Genomic DNA, 19,685 nt, shown 5'->3' with positions numbered 1-19,685 from the left:
CGTAGCTAAAAACAGAGAGCTCAACACACAGGGTGAAAAGAGGAGCTGCAGCACGACAAAAAATATGGTGAAACCTAAACCATGTAAACCTATTCTGATATAACCTCTAAATACAATTATGAACCTGAAAATTAGCATAATATGAGCACTTTAAATTCTTTCAGAAAGAAAATTGCACCTTTTGTGTTTATGTTGTTCTTGTGAAGCTCGTTTCACTTTGGATGTTCAAGTTGATTAATACACATTTCATAATTTGAATGGCCAATTTCTACATTTCTTCTTGATAGTCAAATCCACGGAGCCGTTGAGGAAAATAAAGGTCCAGGACGATCTTTAATGGAGACTGTCCTCATCACCAGCGGGAGGCAGCAATGCGGTAACACTGCCTAGTCTGCCGGGAATGGACAGAGGAAGAAGAAGACGACTACCGTTCATATGTTACCGACCTAAACACCGGAGCAATCAGCGGAGAAGAGCCGTTAGCTGGGATCCAAATAACGGCAGAAAACCCCCGAGGAGTTAGTCTGCTACTCAGACATGGACCGACACCGGAAACAGCTGGATGTGGATTTAAACCCGGAGACGAAGCTGCGAGGAGAAGGTTTGTTTTTACTGCTGTGCTAATGAGGCTAAGCTAACGTTAGCCAAACCATTCACAGCCTGTAGCCGGAGCTAGCTAGCTACCTCCCGAAGCTAATGGCCCTCATTTCATCAACCTAACGTACAAACCAGCGCAGATATTTTTTTTATTTTATTGGTTTGTTTATGCAATAACAATATTATGAACATTGTTGTATAAAAAACACCATGTAAATATGCCAGAATTAGTAAAAAAAAAAACAATTTTTCATCTGCAGGCCCTAGGCAGGTGACATAGGACTAACGTAGAGACAGCCAGCAGTCATACAGCACTCATTCACCGTAAATTAAAAGGTACACATAATGGTGACATACATGCATTGACAAAAACAAACCAAAAATACATGATGACAAAGACAATATTCATCCACCTCTATACTGCATTCCATATAACAGTAACAGTGAAAGTGTATGGGTGATAGAATGTGTGATAGTTAAAAGTGAGTCAGCATCTCTGGTTTTCTAGCAGCCTCTTTGTTTAAGTGAGTTTTAAAGGGGTTGAATGTAGGACTCTCTCTTATTAGGAGGGGCAAGCTGTTCCACAGTTTACCTCCTCTTATTGACTATACACTTTTCTGTAGAAAGAATGGGGAATGGAAAGAGATCACTGATGCGGTCAACAGTGTTGCCGTAGTAAATCGTACTCCAGCTGAAGTTTATTTAATGTAATCATCCTTGACATAGGTATGCTGTAGTCCTAATAGTAATATGCAGGCTTATATTGCAATCTCTTAGGCCTGCATGTAGGTGTTTAGCATACCTATATTTAAATAAACACACAGTAGCAGAGTTTATGCAGTGTCTTTTATTGTACTCGTGTACAAGGAAAAGTTTGATTCTTAAACATGAACGCAGGTTTGCAGGCCACGCTGTAGTATGTGTTGCCCTACTAACATAGCTTACCTGTCTCACCTTCTTACACTCTCAAACTGAGAGCTTTTTTTTTATTGAAAAAGTTGCTCGGTTTAGATCGTCTGGCCGTGTCACTTTCTATAACGTTCCTTTTTTTTTTTTAAATTGTACTTTTTCAGCGTTGTTTTTGCGCTTTCTATTATCCGTTCTTATGGCTTCTTTTTGCCCACATGTTGCGGTCGCATCCTTCAGCACCGCTGACTGAAGTGTACGAGGTGACGCTTTTGTTTTAGTTTGTTTAGCAAGATTCCGTACTTTAAATACGTCATCATTGACCAGGCTTCACTCTGTGCGTGGCCTGCATGAATGTAGGGCTGGGTATTGTTAAAAATAAATAAATTCCGCTACAGATACCAATACCATGACTTCGATACCGGTATGTAAACAATACTTTTTTCGATACCAATTTTATAAAACAGAAAGAAATTACAACGTTACGGCACCAATCTGTTTTATTTTTCAGCTCCTACTGTATAACGTAGAGTTTTTCCTGCGTGTCTCAACGACGTGTAACGCTACAGCCAATCACAGACATTATATAATAATAATATGGATTATAATGTAGTAAGGCTCTCAGTAGGGCTGATGTTCAGTCCAGCAGTAGCGAACGTTTCACTCGCATTTGCAACTAAAAATAGATGTTTGCGAACTGTAAAATGTATTTAGTGGTATGTGTGTGGCTACAAGAGGATGGATACCCGACATGAGCCCGCCGGGCTATTCGGGTTTGGGTCATCACATCAGCGCGATAGGGCATTTGTTGTAAAATGGTGCTGTGGATGCGACTGGAGCAGAGTTGGTGGAATAAGTTTAAGTTTAGTCAGGGGTGTGATTCTTCTACCGAAATCTGGCTTTTCCGACCTGAAAATGAAGCTCTCGTAAATCATGCAAATCCGCTTTTTTTTTGCACAAGGCACGGGTCGGGTATTGGTAAACATAATGACCGGTCACTGCTGTCAACGTTTTTTGTGCCTCTGATTCATGTCTTCATATCACTCCGCAAGTGGTCCATTAATTTGTCACGATGTAACTTCATTCATAGCAGAGCTCCACCGAAGAGCCTGCAATCGTTGTGGAAGGTTATTTGAATAAGAATTTTGGATGTGTGGGGGCGAACTATCTTCTTAGCTGAAGCCGACAACGGGACAATAATTTTATTTTATGTTGGCAATGCAAGCTGAAGCGAAGTAGCAGATGACGTTGAGAAGTTGCAGTGAGGAATATTTTAGGAGCACCATTTTCGGCAGTGCAGAGATGTAGCAGCCCACACTAACTTAGTGTTGAGCCGGGAAATATGGCTAGCAAGTGATCGGCGGAGACAGGGAGTACATGTATTTGAAAGAGTTGTGGCAGACGAAGGTCCAGTTGGGAGTTTGGATGGAGAGTCCACTGTGGTCTGAAGGGCTAATCCTCGCTCGCCTCACTAGCTAGCGGTAACCGTTAGTCGGGAGGTTGACAGCTAATGTTAGCCAGCTGAAGCTAACAGTCGATCGATGGTGAGTAACGTACGTTACACAGGCTGGCAGCAGCACAGAGTCCAGAGTTGAGAAGTGTGTGTGTGTGTGTGTGTGTGTGTGTGTGTGTGTGTGTGTGTGTGTGTAGAAAGGTGTTGAGAATGACCAGCACCAACTAAAAAACACAAAATATTAATTTTGCGGATTGTGAAGGGCGATATTCACGGCAGCGTCTTCATGTTCCAACATCATTTTTTTTTAAGTTGTAAATACATGTTTCGGAGTATCCTCCAGGCATATGGACTTTTAACCCTGGTGTTGTCCTCAGTAGGGCTGCACGATATTTTGTTTCATCGTCTACATCGCGATGTGCGAATGCGCGATAGTTACATCGCAGGACGTTGCGATGTTGACGCTACAATTTCTTTGCTGCTTGATAAAAAAGTAAACTTTCACCGTTCTCCTTTTCCATGATTGTTACCGGCCGACCCTTCCCCTTTAAGACAGGTGGTCATGTGACGTAACGTTAGTCCAACGGGGGGGGTTGTTATGGGAAGTGAGGCTCTCCCGTGTGTAGAAAAGTACCGTAAGCGGCAGCTGCCGCTGACACAGTGATGCACATGCTTTTCCATGGTTAATGAAGCTACAGTAGTCAGTGTTTTATGTTCGCTGCAAAGACGAACTAAATCACCTGATTAATGCAACGTAATCACGACATATCTCGGCCATTTTTCACCGCAGAAAGCAAGAAAGAAGAAATGGGGCGTCTGTCCCAACTAACGTTATGGTTCGGAGCCGCGACGCTGGAAACGTTAACCCTAATCTACAACAGCAGACTGTTTCTGATATAACGTCATTTACACTGACTGAAGTGCTCTTGGATACACAGTTTGTTGCAGGAGTGTGACGTGCAGGCTCTGCATGCACAGCAAACCAACAATCATGATCAATTTATCAAACAACCAAAGCAGGCCCCGCTAGTCGACCACAACCTGAAATTTAGAAGAAGCATCATGCATGCATTATTAATATCATTCACTTCAGCCTGGATTGATATTATATGAATACAATGGTGTCATGTCAGTCAACCAGTGTATTTCTTCCTAATTTCCCTCTCCAAAATCACTTCAGAAGAGTAGTCGCAGCGCTTACTTGCTTTGGTTTTTGTAAAGCATTAAAGTTCAACAAAGACTGTTTCACATAAGAAAATTTCCTTTTTTATTTTCTTTGTAGATGCTCTCTCCTACAAAATCACCCCAATAGTTGAGAATGATTTAGTATTTCTAAATAGGGCTATCTATGTCCTGACTAAAATTTAGTCTTTTTTTCATATCGCAATATATATCACAGGGAAAAAAAATATTGCAATGTAAGTTTTTTTCCAATATCGTGCAGGCCTAGTCCTCAGGTCAAATTGTATGGGTTACATACAATCAGTGGTTAAATTGGGCCGGGTCTCTCTGGGGCTCAGCCCCGGCACATAAGTCTGCTCGTTTGTGTCCGGATGTGCCTGCTTGCAGTCAGTTGCCTACTGGAAATATGTCACATACAATTTGTTGAAAGTGATGCTTTTGAAAACATGATATCTCTGACACTAAATGAAAGATTTTTGAAATGGCATGTCAACAGGTGCTGGTCATATAATTAGAAATATCATATCATGAAAAAGTTGATTTATTTCAGTAATTCCATTCAAAAAGTGAAACTTGTATAATGTATACATTCATTCCACACAGACTGATATATTTCAAGTGTTTATTTCTTTTAATTTTGATGATTATAACTGACAACTAATGAAGACCCCAAATTCAGTATCTCAGAAAATTAGAATATTACTTAAGACCAATACAACAAAAGGATTTTTAGAAATGTTGGCCAACTGAAAAGTATGAATGTGAAAAGTATGAGCATGTACAGCACTCAATACTTAGTTGGGGCTCCTTTTGCCTGAATTACTGCAGCAATGCGGCGCGGCATGGAGTCGATCAGTCTGTGGCACTGCTCAGGTGTTATGAGAGCCCAGGTTGCTCTGATAGTGGCCTTCAGCTCTTCTGCATTGTTGGGTCTGGCGCATCGCATCATCCTCTTCACAATACCCCATGGATTTTCTATAGGGTTAAGGTCAGGCGAGTTTGCTGGCCAATTAAGAACAGGGATACCATGGTCCTTAAACCAGGTACTGGTAGCTTTGGCACTGTGTGCAGGTGCCAAGTCCTGTTGGAAAATAAAATCTGCATCTCCATAAAGTTGGTCAGCAGCAGGAAGCATGAAGTGCTCTAAAACTTCCTGGTAGACGGCTGCGTTGACCCTGGACCTCAGAAAAACACAGTGGACCGACACCAGCAGATGACATAGCACCCCAAACCATCACTGACTGTGGAAACTTTACACTGGACTTCAAGCAACGTGGATTCTGTGCCTCTCCTCTCTTCCTCCAGACTCTGGGACCTTGATTTCCAAAGGAAATGCAAAATGTACTTTAATCAGAGAACATAACTTTGGACCACTCAGCAGCCGTATGAAGAGAATGCGCAGAATGCGACAGCTGAAACCCATGTCTTGCATACGTCTGTGCGTGGTGGTTCTTGAAGCACTGACTCCAGCTGCAGTCCACTCTTTGTGAATCTCCCCCACATTTTTGAATGGGTTTTGTTTCACAAGCCTCTCCAGGGTGCGGTTATCCCTATTGCTTGTACACTTTTTTTCTACCACATCTTTTCCTTCCCTTCGCCTCTCTATTAATGTGCTTGGACACAGAGCTCTGTGAACAGCCAGCCTCTTTAGCAATGACCTTTTTGTGTCTTGCCCTCTTTGTGCAAGGTGTCAATGGTCGTCTTTTGGACAGCTGTCAAGTCAGCAGTCTTCCCCATGATTGTGTAGCTTACAGAACTAGACTGAGGGACCATTTAAAGGCCTTTGCAGGTGTTTTGAGTTAATTAGCTGATTAGAGTGTGGCACCAGGTGTCTTCAATATTGAACCTTGTCACAATATTCTAATTTTCTGAGATACTGAATTTGGGGTTTTCATTAGATGTCAGTTATCATCAAAATTAAAAGAAATAAACACTTGAAATATATCAGTCTGTGTGGAATGAATGTATACATTATACAAGTTTCACTTTTTGAATGGAATTACTGAAATAAATCAACTTTTTCATGATATTCTAATTATATGACCTGTGTGTGTGTGTGTTTATATATAGCAATTGTAAGTCGCTTTGGATAAAAGCGTCAGCTAAATGACGTAGTAATAATAATAATAATAATAGTTGACAAGTAGCTAATGTTAATGCTAAAACTTGGTGGATAACATTATAGGGTTACAACATCGTTCAATATGCTCATAAAGTTATTTTTAGTATGATTGTTTTGACCATGGTTAACAATACTGGACTATCCCACGAATGAGTTCACCAGTAACGTTAACGTTAGCTGTATAGATAGACTATTAATCTAATGCTAATTTAGCCAGCTAGCTAGTACATCCCAGTCTGTCTGCCTCACTTCCCCGTCGCAGAGAGACTCAGTCGGGATGAGAGCTGACAACTGCCCCGGGATATATAACTAGCTAGTTAACGTTAGCCCCCAGTCAGCTAGAAGCCAGCCACTTGCAGCAATCCCCCCGGCCACCACTTAACTCCAGTGCCTGGTGCTTACGACGCTAACGGCAGTTTAATGAAGTGTCGGGAAACAGACCATATCAGACGCAGCACCTGAGTCACAACAGTGGCCATCCAAACGTTAGCTAGCTAGCTACGTCTCCGTTAGCGCTACCAGTGTCCGTGCCGAAATTCTCCCCCCTTCGTGTTTAGCTGGCTTTACGGTTAGCTAAATTAACCCGACAAAAGGTGGGTTAAGCACCAAAAGGAATAGTTAAGATTACAGAAAAGTGAAGGGGAGATCATTCCGGGCAGCTGGGAGATGTTCTGCTGTTGCACAACGGCTATCAAACGTCCTCGCCGTCGCAGAGATTCCCCTGGCAATCCCCACCCACATCCGTCTCTCAGCCTCGTTGAGTAGCTAGCTAGCGTTACAACAAACCCCGTCCGCCCCGGTATTGAAACCATCTAAAACGTGACATTGATGTGTGAAATATGTTGTGTTTTAGCTGCTGGCCAATGTTAGCTTGCTGGCTCACTAGCTAACTGGTCAGCTAACAATAAAAATCGAATCAAGAAAAACTTAATTATGTTGGGGACACTGCAGCTATTTTATTAGAATAACATGAATAAACAATACTAAACGTAATGTGAATAAACTTGAAAGGGTAAACTCGTCCGTGAATAGATGCATTCTAACCAGCGAAGGTGTTTGAACACAAAAAAAACTACAACTCTCATAATTTCACGCAATTTCCCAACGTCATCAAAAGTCTATGTTTACCATCCATTGTTTTGGTCGAGATACCCCTAGCGGCAGAAAGTTACATATTGTACGTTTAAAACCAGTAACTGGCACATGCCTACCACCCAACAGTTCCCTTTATGATCAGCACTAGCAAGTATACTAGTAGGACTTTTTTTAAAATTTTTATTGTATGGTAGGGCTCCAGCTATCGGTTATTTTAATAATCAAGGATTCTACAGATTATTCTTATTATAAGACATACTTTTGCTTCCCTAGTCCTCCCTAGTGGACGACTAACACTAACTGTAAGTGCATTAATACTGGCTACTTGCTAATTTCCTCTTATCTCTCTTTTAACTCTCTTTCTCCTTTCCACCTGTGTATGTCCTATCTTTCATTATATGGAGTATGGAGCAAGAACGGTCTAACATGTAACAATTCCTCAGTCAGTGTTGGGAAGGATACTTTCAAAACATATTCCGTTACAGAATACATGCCCAAAAATGTAATTTGTAACATATTCCGTTACGTTACTCAATCTGAGTAACGTATTCTGAATACTTGGATTACTTCCACATTGAATTGCATTTTATAAGTGTAGGAATGCGGCCATCAAATCCTGCTTACTAAACAGGCCTATTCTGGTGTGTTCTTCTGTTCCAACTGGCTGAATGTGTACCTAAACAAGCAGATAGATTTTTGGATTTGTAGTCCCGAACTGCATACTACAAAAATCTAACCGCAGTCTAAGCTACCACAAGCTAATTTGAGCTAACGTTAGCTAGCATGTCAAATGGGGCTAGTCAGTCTTTCAACGGCTCTGGGGCTAGTAAATCAGCACATAGGAGAATGTAAAGTCGCACGTCAACTAAGCAGGTAGCTACCTGATAGCAAAGTGACCAGTAAAACTGCAGCAGACGACTACCCCTGGCTAATTAAAAAAAAAAACTTACTTTAAGATGCTTCTTCAAGTTGGAGGTGGAGTAATTTGGACACTGAAAGGAGGTTGGTTGCTGGCAAGCAGAGGTTGCACTGCACAGTTATATTTCATTCTTCCTTTTTTTTTCTTTAATGTGAAATGCTGTTTGAATTTCCAAGATAGAAACACATTCCTGCACTGGCTCTGTTGTGCCGGTTCCGTCTCAATTGTGACTGATCACGTAAATAGCACATTTTTTCATTTTCATGTTGGGGCTTCTGGGAAATGCATGGAGTTTCCTTAATTTATTTAGAGAGTGAATAAACTCGTGAAACAGAAGTATCTTCATGTAATCCATTGATTTCAACAATATAACTGTATTCTAAATACCAACTATTTAAATTGTACGGAATACAGTTACTCCATAATTTGTATTCTGAATACGTAAGGCCAGTACATGTATTCCGTTACTCCCCAACACTGTCCACAGTGTTACTCCCCATTAAATTGGTTAGGCTTAAACCTACATGTTGGGCCAATATAATATTTATTTATTTAATAATTTTTTGGTAGTTGGTTTGGTAGGAATGAAGCAGCAAACATTCAGTGTAAGAGTAAAAAATGACATTTGATTCACAGCTGCTACATGTAGTGTTTTGACCTCGACAACCCAACTGCATTTTACCGCAAACTTGCGACTAGTTAACTTTCGTTTGCTAAGAGTCGGGTTGGGAATTTCGCCAGCCGTCTTCTCTCCTTATGGAGACAGACGCTGTGTGCACGGTGGGAGGAGCTGTGTGTGTGTGTGTGTGTGTGTGTGTGTGTGTGTGTGCGTGTGTGCAAGACGCAAGTGACAGAGACGGAGGAGAGCAGGGAGAGGAAACGGAACGTGTTTTTAAATAGCATTTAAAAAAAAGAAAAGAATAACGAACGCAATGTGCGGCGGCCGGTGTTGATAGTGAGGCACACTGCCACACATTAGTCTGTGTGGGAAACACTGAACTTGAGTAATTGAGTTAATTTGTTCATTTTTGAGTAAGTATAATAATACAATTATTTGTGGATTGTGTTGGACACCATCAACTCTGTGCTTTCATTGTTTCGTCAGAACCCCAGGTTCACAGATTTAGTCTAAAGTAAATATGTGATCTGTGCATTGCTGTGCCGTCAACCTAACATAATAAAGTGCAGTGAACTAATACTGCCGTCCTGTCAAATGCATTCTGACTGAAGTCCATACCAAGAATCGGCTAATGGAGTTCATTAAACTTCCTCCAGTTTACCGCACCTATCAGTGTCTGGGGAGAAGCTACTGCTACACTGCTACAGGTGCTACTGTTAATTCAAACTGACATTTCTGGACGTGATAGACAATCGCCTCCCAGGTATTACTTGAAAGTGCCCCCCCCAGTTTCCAATGATTGCCTCTCTGACGGCTCTGTGTTAGCAAATCATCTGGCGCGGAACAGGGCAGGTATGGAGGAAGAGGCGTTTGTCATAGCATTTGCCGTAGCTAACATGAAGACAAGCAGGGCCTCATCTGCTCTGATCTGGTGCAGCCAAAGTTGTCCTACCTTCCAGCTTGGCAATTTCATCTGACATATGGGCACAGCTGGAGAGCAGAGTTGAGGCTTTCAGACTGGAAGTGTACAAGCACTTGTAAATCAGATAATGTCATTATGAACCTGTGTCCGGAAGAATGAATGGAATTGGCTAAGTAGCAAATTATTGTTAAGATTCACGTTAATGGTTGTTTGTGTTTCAGCTTTACCTTTTGATGTCCAGAAAGTGATTGTTGGTGAAGAACATCAGCAGGAGTGGAGCTCCAGTCTGGACCAGGAAGAGCCAGAGCCCCCACACATTAAAGAGGAACAGGAGGAACTCTGGATCGGTCAGGACCGAGGGCAGCTTCAAGGACTGGAGGAGGCCGATATCACCCAATTCCCATTAACTCCTGTCCCTGTGAAGAGTGAAGATGATGAAGAGAGACCTGAGTTGTCACAGCTTCATCAAAAACAAACCGTAGAGATTAAAACAGAAGCTGATGGAGAGGACAGTGGAGGACCAGAACCAGCCATTGACCGTTTGCCTTCGCAACCCGACGATGACGACAAGAATGGAGACTCTTCTGAACCTGAGACTGATGACAGTGCTGATTGGAAGAAGACCAGAGAACCTCAGTCAGGTTTAAACTCTCTGAATAATGATGAAGTCCCTGTCTGTGATTCAAGATGTGGTAGTGGTGAGAAAGCATTTAGCTGCTCAGTCTGCAAGAAAGCTTTTCCAGACAGTGCACATTTACAGAGACACATGAGAATCCACACAGGAAATAGACCATTTAGCTGCTCAGTCTGTAAGAAGGCTTTTACAATGAGTGAAAATTTACAGGCACACATGAGAATCCACACTGGAGAGAGACCATTTAGTTGTTCAGTCTGTAATAAAGCTTTTATACAGGGTGGACACTTACAGAAACACATGAGAATCCACACGGGAGAGAAACCGTTCAGCTGCTCAGTCTGTAAGAACACTTTTACAGATCGTGCACATTTACAAAGACACATGAGAATCCACACAGGAAATAGACCATTTAGCTGCTCAGTCTGTAGGAAAGCTTTTACAATGAGGGAAAATCTACAGGCACACATGAGAATCCACACTGGAGAGAGACCATTTAGCTGCTCAGTGTGTAAGAAAGCTTTTACAGAGAGAGGACATTTAAAGGCGCACATGAGAACCCACACTGGAGAGAAACCATTTAGCTGCCCATTCTGTAAGAAAACGTTTACAATGAGTGGACATTTACAGCAACACATGAGAATCCACACTGGAGAGAAACCATTTAGCTGCTCCGTCTGTAAGAAAGCTTTTACAGTGAGTAGAACTTTACATAGACACATGAGAACCCACACAGAAGAGAAACCATTTAGTTCTGTGAAGTGGAGCTCTAGTCTATAAGGAGAGCAGAGAACCTCGGTCAGGTTTAAACACTGAAAATGAATGAAGTCTCTAAACATGGTATACGATGTAATACTCAGTGGGTCCTTTAAAAAGTTCAAAAATATAATAATTAGAAATTTAGGCTTTAAAATGTCTTAAATATGATTTTGATAGGTGTTGAAAATGTATTGGATTATGAAGTTAATGTGTCTGTTGGTATCCCATAAACTGGACTTCTTAAGAAATGAAAGAGCCAATCCATGCAACCCCAGCTCTCTTCAAAATGGCAGCTATTCTTAAATCACAAGGAACCGCCACCCAACTCAGTCTCCCTTAAGTGTGAAGTGCTGTGACAACACCATCCCTATAAAACTGCTATTGTTATGCTCTTCCTTCACTCCAGAAGGAGCAACCATTCTACTGCATCTCTCAGCAGGGGTCCAGATCAGCTCTTAGCTAAAGCGTGGTCTACTGAAAGTAGCCCGACACAGAAACTCTTCTCTAGCAGTTGATGTGAGTGCCTGCTTAGAGTAAACCAGTTAGCATCACCTATATGTACACAGTCTACCAGCTAACCCTGAAACAAAAGAACAGAAGAAGTTATCACCAAGTTAACTACAAGAACTGAAGCTACCGGCTTCATCCAGCCGGCAGGATTGGGATGCAGCACAATAGAGACTGAATCATTTGACCTCAGAACCACAATTCTCCCAGCCTGGCTTTCTCACGAAACCAAGGAGTTCTTCCTCTGATAATGTCACCAACTGGGCCAGCATTAGCATGGCAACAGCAGCTAAGCAAAGCTGTTAACTGTTTAAGTTGTGTTAATGTTCATGTGTTGATTTGCGTTAATGCCATCCAGACCTATATTGTTGTAATGTTTGTTTAGCAGTCAAGTTGTTTCAGTTAGTCAAAAAGTTTGTATGAAAATAACTATACAAATGTAAAGGCTACAGTAGGCCTATTTTATATACACTTAGACACACACAAACGCACTATATATTATTAATGCGTGGATTGGCTCTTTATGAATTATTTTCTCCGGTCACTTCACTGTCCCTTTATCACTGTAGGCTCCGTTGCTTTTTAAATAATGTATTGTGTTGATGTAGCCTATGAGTGTTTTCTATAATGATTTACCTCTCTTTAATTAGAGGGGCTGCTTGTAAACATTTCCATGCACGCAGAAATGTCACTGCAGCTGATATCGCCAGACGTTTAAGAAGCAAAACCGGCGAAGTTATAAACTTGACAGCGACAAACGGAACTAGACCTTTTACTTGTGAAATAGTCCTAATGAAGTTGCTGCTGTGTCTCGAGCATCTCTCAGACACACTTTCAAACAAAGTGTCCGACAGCAGATCTGCTATGTTCACATTTTAGAGAACGTTAATATTTTCCTTCAATTGTGCAGTATTTCACCCACATGCTATTAATCACTGTTAATTTGTATGATCTGACTGGCCCGATCCGTAACGTTATACTAACTACAGGCCCGCGGATCATAGGCGTAAATCACAGGGGGGTCGGGGGGTTAACCCCCCCCCCCCACACACACACACACACGCACACACACACACCTAGAAATATCATTAAAAACCATGCTGTGTATTGTAAATAACATAATGATGTATACTTAAAATATCTGTGTAAGTAGTAAAACAATACAAACCATAGCTCCATAGCTCTACACCTTAACTACACCGGTGCACAAGGGATATACAAAATCTGTGGCTACTTGTTTTGATATGACTCGTTTTGACTGCCGAGGTGGTAGCGGCCGGAAACAACAAGAGGTACGGTGAGTTGTTCAAAACCTTTCTTTTTAGTAAACTCTGGGTACACAAACAATGTTCTCAACGCTTTCGTTAAAGTGTAGAGCCCCTGGTGATACTTCGAACAAAGTTTCATGTTGTGTCGAGCCTTCTTAGTGTTTTAAAAATAGCGATTTTGAGGCTAGCATAAAAGTGCCCCTAGCACTCCCATTCAAAAGGCCATTTGACCGAAAAACAAGAATACGGTAAATCTTAAAAGTGGTGCTTCCGTCCTAAACATGCTTTTAAACGAAAGTTTGACTCGGGTACATTCACAAAAAGACCCTAGGTTGCATTTTGAGTTACGCTTTAAGTGGCCGATCAGTGGGTTTGCTGCAGTTAAATACAGCATATATCCTCTGTCCCAGGCGAAACCTAATATTTATGTGGAGGACGCAAGATCATTTTAGAATTATAATATGACCGCGTGGTGAACCTATGAACCTAACTTGTATTTACACATCTGACGTTACAGATTTCTGTTGTTGTTGCCCGGATAAAATGACAGAGAAAAGGAAAAAAACAACATAAGATCCCTTTTCAGTGCACCAAAACGCCAAGTCCTCATATCAAGACAATTTGGTAACATCTTTGTAAGAATGGGTGCTGGGAAATACTAACGTCACTACGTCACAGGCAAAGGAGACCGAAAGAACTGAAGAACAGGGAGACCAGGGACAGTCAGGTGTAGAGTCTCAGGTGAGTGTGTTGAGCTCAGTTCATATTTTTGGAAGCTGTGTGGCTGTCAGGGTTAGCGGATGAGCTTCACCAGTGGCTCACTAATTTACATTATGATCAGCTAATTTAACAAGTGTACAAAAGCATTGTATTTCTTTTATATGGGGACACTTTTTTTTTCAAAATAAGTCATTACGTTTGAAGGTTTTTTTGTGGCTTGATTGTAAACAACTTAAAAAATAAAGAAATCATTTTAAACAAGAATATTCTGGTCAATTTAGTCAGCTTTTTCACTGAGTCAAGAGAAACACTGAAAAGAAGGATAATGGTCTCCATGCTACACTAATCATAGTATTAAGGCTTTCCTCTTTGTAGGCCTACACCTATCGTTACATTACATGTCATTTAGCTGATGCTTTTATCCAAAGCGACTTACAATAGCTATATATGTCAGAGGCCGCACAGCTCTGGAGCAACTAGGGGTTAAGTGTCTTGCTCAGGGATACATTGGTTGATGTATCGCAGTGGGAATCAAACCCGGGTCTCATCAAAGGTATGTGTCATATGCACTGCGCCATCACCACCCTTCTACACACAAGTATAATTGTGGCTGTATTATTTGTGTCCCCTTCAAAAATTGCTCTTCAGAAATGTTACGTTTATTCGGGCGGCACGAATGAGGTAAAAAAAAAAAACAGGCGCGTGTTGACGTGCTGCGAGTCAGTCAACCTCCACTAACTTAGCTACAGCCAGTCAAAAGATAGCATGGCAACTGCAGATGCAGGAGACCCATCGACACCACTTGAGCCCCCTCCTCTTTCACTGAAGTCGCCGGTGTGGAAGTATTTCGGATTTCCAGTGAGTTATGTTGACAACGTTCGCGTCGACAAGAGCCACAGTTTGCAAGCTCTGCTATGTGCATGTACCGTATTCTTCCACTGACAGCACGACTAACATGGCAGTTATCTGTGTGGTATATGTTCAACTGTTCGGAAATAGTTTAAGACACTTAATTGTTCAGAGAAGATTATGGACTCTTATTGTTTTTTGTTTTGTTGTGAACTTGAATGTCATCTTCTGTGAAGAAGACTGCAGTTACAAAAGAGAAACTAGATGGCAGGTTGTAGATATGTTATTGTTACATTATGTTGTTAATAAAGGTTTTAAATTTGACAATGTAGGTGTGTGGTACATTGGGAACAAAGGTCAGATCTTTTACTGGTTTTTAAATCTCTTAATGGTCTTGGGCCTTCTTATCTTTCGGAACTGCTTTTACCCTATTAGCCTTCGCGGACCCTGAGGTCCTCCGGTACTGGCCTTTTCATTATTCCCAAAGTCCGGACACACACTCACGGAGAGGCGTCGTTCCAGTACTACGGCCCCCCCCCTCCCCTGTCTGTGGAACAGCCTGCTGGAGGACCTCAAGTGTAGCACTTTGTGCTACATTTTTATTTTGACCTGAAAAAGTGGCCTCAGATAACGAACACTAGCATATTTAGCTACTTTATCAACTCTGTTGCTACGGACGGTGAAGCGATGAATAACCTGAAAAGCTCGGAGTCTTATCAATACCTCCACAGCAATAAAGTCGGTCACGTTTTAATAAAGGAGGCGGGACACAACCTTGTCTACCTTAAAGCAGATAGAGCCTAGTCGGAGCCTTAAAGTCCCACATCACCGGTCCTGGGTTTTAGTGTCATCGTCAGGTGAAATACAAACAGCTGGGTGCTCAGGTGTTGCTGGACCAGGGCGATCTTGCAGCCATGCAGGTGCAGTACTTTGGAAGGTAAAGTGTTGATTCTTTTGATAGTTTTATTTTTTTTCAATGCATTTTGTAATATTAGTTTGCAACTAACAACTATTTCATAATGGACAATTTTCTAATGTAGGTTGAGAATGCAGTCAGACAGGGATATCATGCATTGATGTGCAGAGGAAGTGGAATGCAAGCACAAGGAAGAATGTTACAATATCTCATTCTTGTCAATGGGCAGAGTGGATACTACCTCCAGGTGGGTACACAAATAGTGTTACTTATGTGTGAACTAATGCAACAGATATTTGTGAACCTTCGTTTATTCATTAATGAGCCTTTTTTTTCATTTATTCTTCCAGATCCAGCTGACAATGATGTGCCTGGGGCCACAGAGCTGCAAACTCGTTATCTGGACATCAACTGAGCACCTGGAGACATTTCATTTGACAAAGACTATGCAGATGCACACATTAAACACCTCCAGAAGTTTTATTTTTCACACATGCTTCCAAGATTAGTAGATGACTTTGTTGCAAAAAAGCTGAAGCTCTGCCCCAAATACCTGAATCTGTTGGAAATACAGTAAGCACATAACAGGTGGTATGTCTTGTACACACAACAAAACACCAAGAGCGCTGTAGAAAAGCAGTAGTAGAAAACTAAAAAGTAAAGTAAGAACATGGACGTTTTATTTGGGGCACTGCAGTATACAACATCTCAACAATCAATAAATACAATATACTGTAACACACAGCTATGCTCCAATATGGGGAGGAGACAGGCAGTTTGAAAAGAATAAGTTATACATTAAGCTATATCAAAAGACATCTGTATTATTATCAAAAAACCTCAGGCATTAGAAAAGTATATTACATTTTAACAAAAAACATACACTAATGAAAACACTTGTTTTATATTAATTTTGTTTAAGCTTTTTCTGCTTTATTTCTAGAGTAAAGGAATTTTCAGCACTGTACCTGCTATGTATAGTGTTATGTATTATAGGTATGATGATTGTAGCTGTACCTAATTACAGTTTTTGAAATGTTAAATTAATTAAATGTGTGTGTGTGTGTTGAAGTGCAATATATTAAATGTCTTCTTACTTTTCACATTTCATAAATTTTTGGGACCAAGTTGATTGGCACTGTTTGAGAAAGACTCCTGTACACATTAAGACGCCTAATTGCACGTTCAACATGAATGCGGGCGTGAGCAATGCGCTGTGTATGAGTGACCTCCTCATTGGTCAGCTGGCAACCTTTGCGTGTAAATGCTGGAATGATTAAGTTCACTCTACACTCCTCCAGCAAGTCCCTAACTGTGAAACCACGATCACCCATCACTTCATCTCCAGCACGCAAATAGTCCAGAAACCCAGAGTTCTGTGATATGTACCTGTCACTGCATTTGCCACCATAAGCATCTGAAATGAACATGATTACTCCAGAGGGAGAAATTGCCACTAAATATTTCAGTGTTGCTGGCATAGTAGTGACTGTATGATTCACTTCTACTGTTCAGATTTTTGGCTTTCTGTAAGACAGTCTCTGTGCAGTCAATTACACAGGTTATGTTTGAAAAGTGTTCTTTAAAAGCTTGGGGCAACATTGCTCTGATTGTTTCACGAGGCAACCACATAACAAGGTCATTGGTGTGTTCAGACATTATGTCTTTCCAAATTCCAACAGTCTTGCTGACCTGACCTTGTGACGTTTTAAATTGTCGTGCTAAATCAGCCATGACAAAATTTTGTCTTAGCTTCATTAAGGTCATTAGGATTTGGTCTACAACAGGCATGGATGAAGAAGTTGGGGCAAATGGTTGTAGGCAGGATACAAGGGTGTGGAACTCCAAAATAAAATCTGCAACAGGACAAGGTAATTTTGGGGGTGATGTTGTACTCATTCTGCACGTGATGGTAGGCCTTTTTGAATAGGTGTGGTCCTCCATCTCTGGGTCTGACCACTGTGTTTGGGCGTCACAGGAGGGCTTTGTTGTAGAGCATGGCTCCTCATCCCGATCCATCTCGTCAGGCTCATCTGAGGGTAACGATACAGTTCACAATTATTTTGGGTATGAGACATTAGCACTGCCATTATTGGATTGTGCTACTAATACTATTTAGTTTTGATGACATGTAGCCTATTTTAGCTTTAGTTTCTGAGGATAGGCTATAGATCTGGGGAGAGTTTTTTTAAAACTAATGTTAGGCTACTTTTTTCAACACACAGATAATCATAATACACTATTTTTAGTTTAAGGCTGCCCTGCACTTCGTACCATGAACTAACTGAATTAACTGGTTGTCATTAACGTTACCAAACAAACACTACAATGCTGTGTCATCTGTACACCTCCAATCATAGCCTACCTGATGTCCTCCTGGCACTGCTGTCAATCCTTTTGAAGACCCGACGTCTCTTCTGTGGAGGTCTTTCGTAGCCCAACCACAAAGTAGGATGCGGGTTTTCCTCCCGTCAGAGTTTTTGTCCACAAAATGAAATGAGCACACGTACAGTGTTTTGGGTGGTCTCTTCAAGGCTAGGTTTTTCAGCCACAGTCTTTTGTATTCCTCATCTGTTGGCAAGCGATGGAAACTGTACCGTTTGTCACAACAACAATCCCTTTTTGTTGCAGGTGTGTGGTCAACACACTGTTGTTGAAGCCACAGATTTAGCTTAGTCTGGTTGTTAGTACAGCCGCGAACAGCGCAACAGGTACCAGAGCTCCGCAATGACATTTCATAACAATAATAATAACAACAACATATGTTTAAACACAAACCAGTTTCAGTTACATTATAGTTGAAATTACTTTAGAAAGAAACACCGTTGACGGCTGGCTGGGGCCAGAGCCATGTCTTTCTCTATCACTCTGGCTGGGGCTAACATTAACGTTACTAGGAAACGGCTCGTTCCGCTATCTCACCGGAAGGTGCACCCATAATCATGTCTACAGTAGCCCCCCCGACAATAAGTTTTTAAGTACCATCTTAAATCTGTGTTAATGTAGTGTTTCTGTGTAAATTAACATGCCAGGATAAACAGTCCTTTGTGTTAACTATTTCATTTGCTACTTGTAGAATACTGTGCAGCATGGGGATTGGGTAAACATGCAGATGGAATGCAAACAGAGGTAATCTCAACAACAAGGTGCTGCTGGGATTTGAACCCAGGATCTCCTGTTTACTAGACAGGCACTTTCACCAACTAAGCCACAGCACCTCCTTGAGGACTTCTGTAATATTAAAGATTCAATTCTTTTACCTTGTATGAGCTGTTTAATATACTGACTGATAACTGAGATTTTGCTGAGGTCCCCAAGAGCAATTCAAAGTCTGGATATTCCTCTCTCAGAACAGTATTCCAAGAACGAGACTGACCGCAAAGTTTTTGTCTCCGATGTGACGCGGCGTTGCAGGAGAAACCAGGTGTAATAATCAGAGGCTGATTGCCGGCGACGTGCAGCTGGACTCCTGACTGCCGCCACACCTGGCTCCACTCCTGCAATCAAACACACAGACACCGGCACAGCTACACAGAAGCTGCATCTCACTTAGGAACGGCTGCATTTTCAAGCTTTTTGGTCTAAACGTCATACCCAAATTAAAAGTGGTACAGCTCCCATATACTTTGACACTCAGGGATATGCCTGGTATCACTGGAAAGGACTCAAGTTTTTGTTACAAGTGTCAGGGTGATTCTAGGCCTTACTGACACAGAGTTACAGAGGCTCGAATGGAGGGTTTTTATTTCCGTCCAAGTCATACATCTGTAAAATTATTAAAATACACTGCTGTAAACACATCTAGTGAGATACAGACAACCCAAGGTCATAGCCACATGTTACACATAGTAAGTAAGCACATAGCTTACTACAGAAAAAAATCCAGAAGCCAAAAGACTCAAAAATGGATTTTATATGAATTATTTTCTGCATATACAGGTGCTGGTCATATAATTAGAATATCATGAAAAAGTTGATTTATTTCAGTAATTCCATTCAAAAAGTGAAATTTATATATTATATTCATTTATCACACACAGAGTGATATAGTTCAAATGTTGATTTCTTTTAATTGTGATGATTATAACCGACAACTAATGAAAATCCCAAATTCAGTATCTCCGAAAATTTGAATATTACTTAATACCAATACAAAAAAGGATTTTTAGAAATGTTGGCCAACTGAAAAGCATGAACATGAAAAGTATGAGCATGTA

The 19,685-nt window shown here is 41.2% G+C and overlaps 2 protein-coding genes and 1 non-coding gene across 3 annotated transcripts in view; 2 read left to right on the top strand and 1 right to left on the bottom strand.

The window, feature by feature from the left end:
* LOC144512820 (uncharacterized) overlaps window positions 1-19,685 on the top strand; it is a 289,800-nt gene that overhangs the window by 156,144 nt on the left and 113,971 nt on the right. The gene's annotated exons all lie outside the window — the stretch shown is intronic.
* LOC144512824 (uncharacterized) lies at window positions 417-14,873 on the top strand. Its single transcript, XM_078243773.1, has 2 exons — window positions 417-601; window positions 10,037-14,873. Exons 1-2 carry the CDS (start codon window positions 538-540, stop codon window positions 11,227-11,229), a joined length of 1,257 nt encoding a protein of 418 aa, XP_078099899.1. The 5' UTR covers window positions 417-537; the 3' UTR covers window positions 11,230-14,873.
* On the bottom strand, window positions 18,613-18,686 carry trnat-agu (transfer RNA threonine (anticodon AGU)). The gene has a single exon. It is a non-coding gene; the product is annotated as a tRNA-Thr (tRNA).

The sequence above is a fragment of the Sander vitreus genome, chromosome 24 (assembly GCF_031162955.1).
Source record: "Sander vitreus isolate 19-12246 chromosome 24, sanVit1, whole genome shotgun sequence".
Taxonomy (NCBI): Eukaryota; Metazoa; Chordata; class Actinopteri; order Perciformes; family Percidae; genus Sander; species Sander vitreus.
This window is presented reverse-complemented; position numbering and strand designations above follow the sequence as displayed.

Coding starts and splice junctions, on each gene's coding strand:
- LOC144512824 (XM_078243773.1), top strand. CDS start 538: ATGGACCGACACCGGAAACAGCTGGATGTGGATTTAAACCCGGAGACG. Junction 602..10,036: donor GACGAAGCTGCGAGGAGAAG/GTTTGTTTTTAC, acceptor TTTGTGTTTCAG/CTTTACCTTTTGATGTCCAG.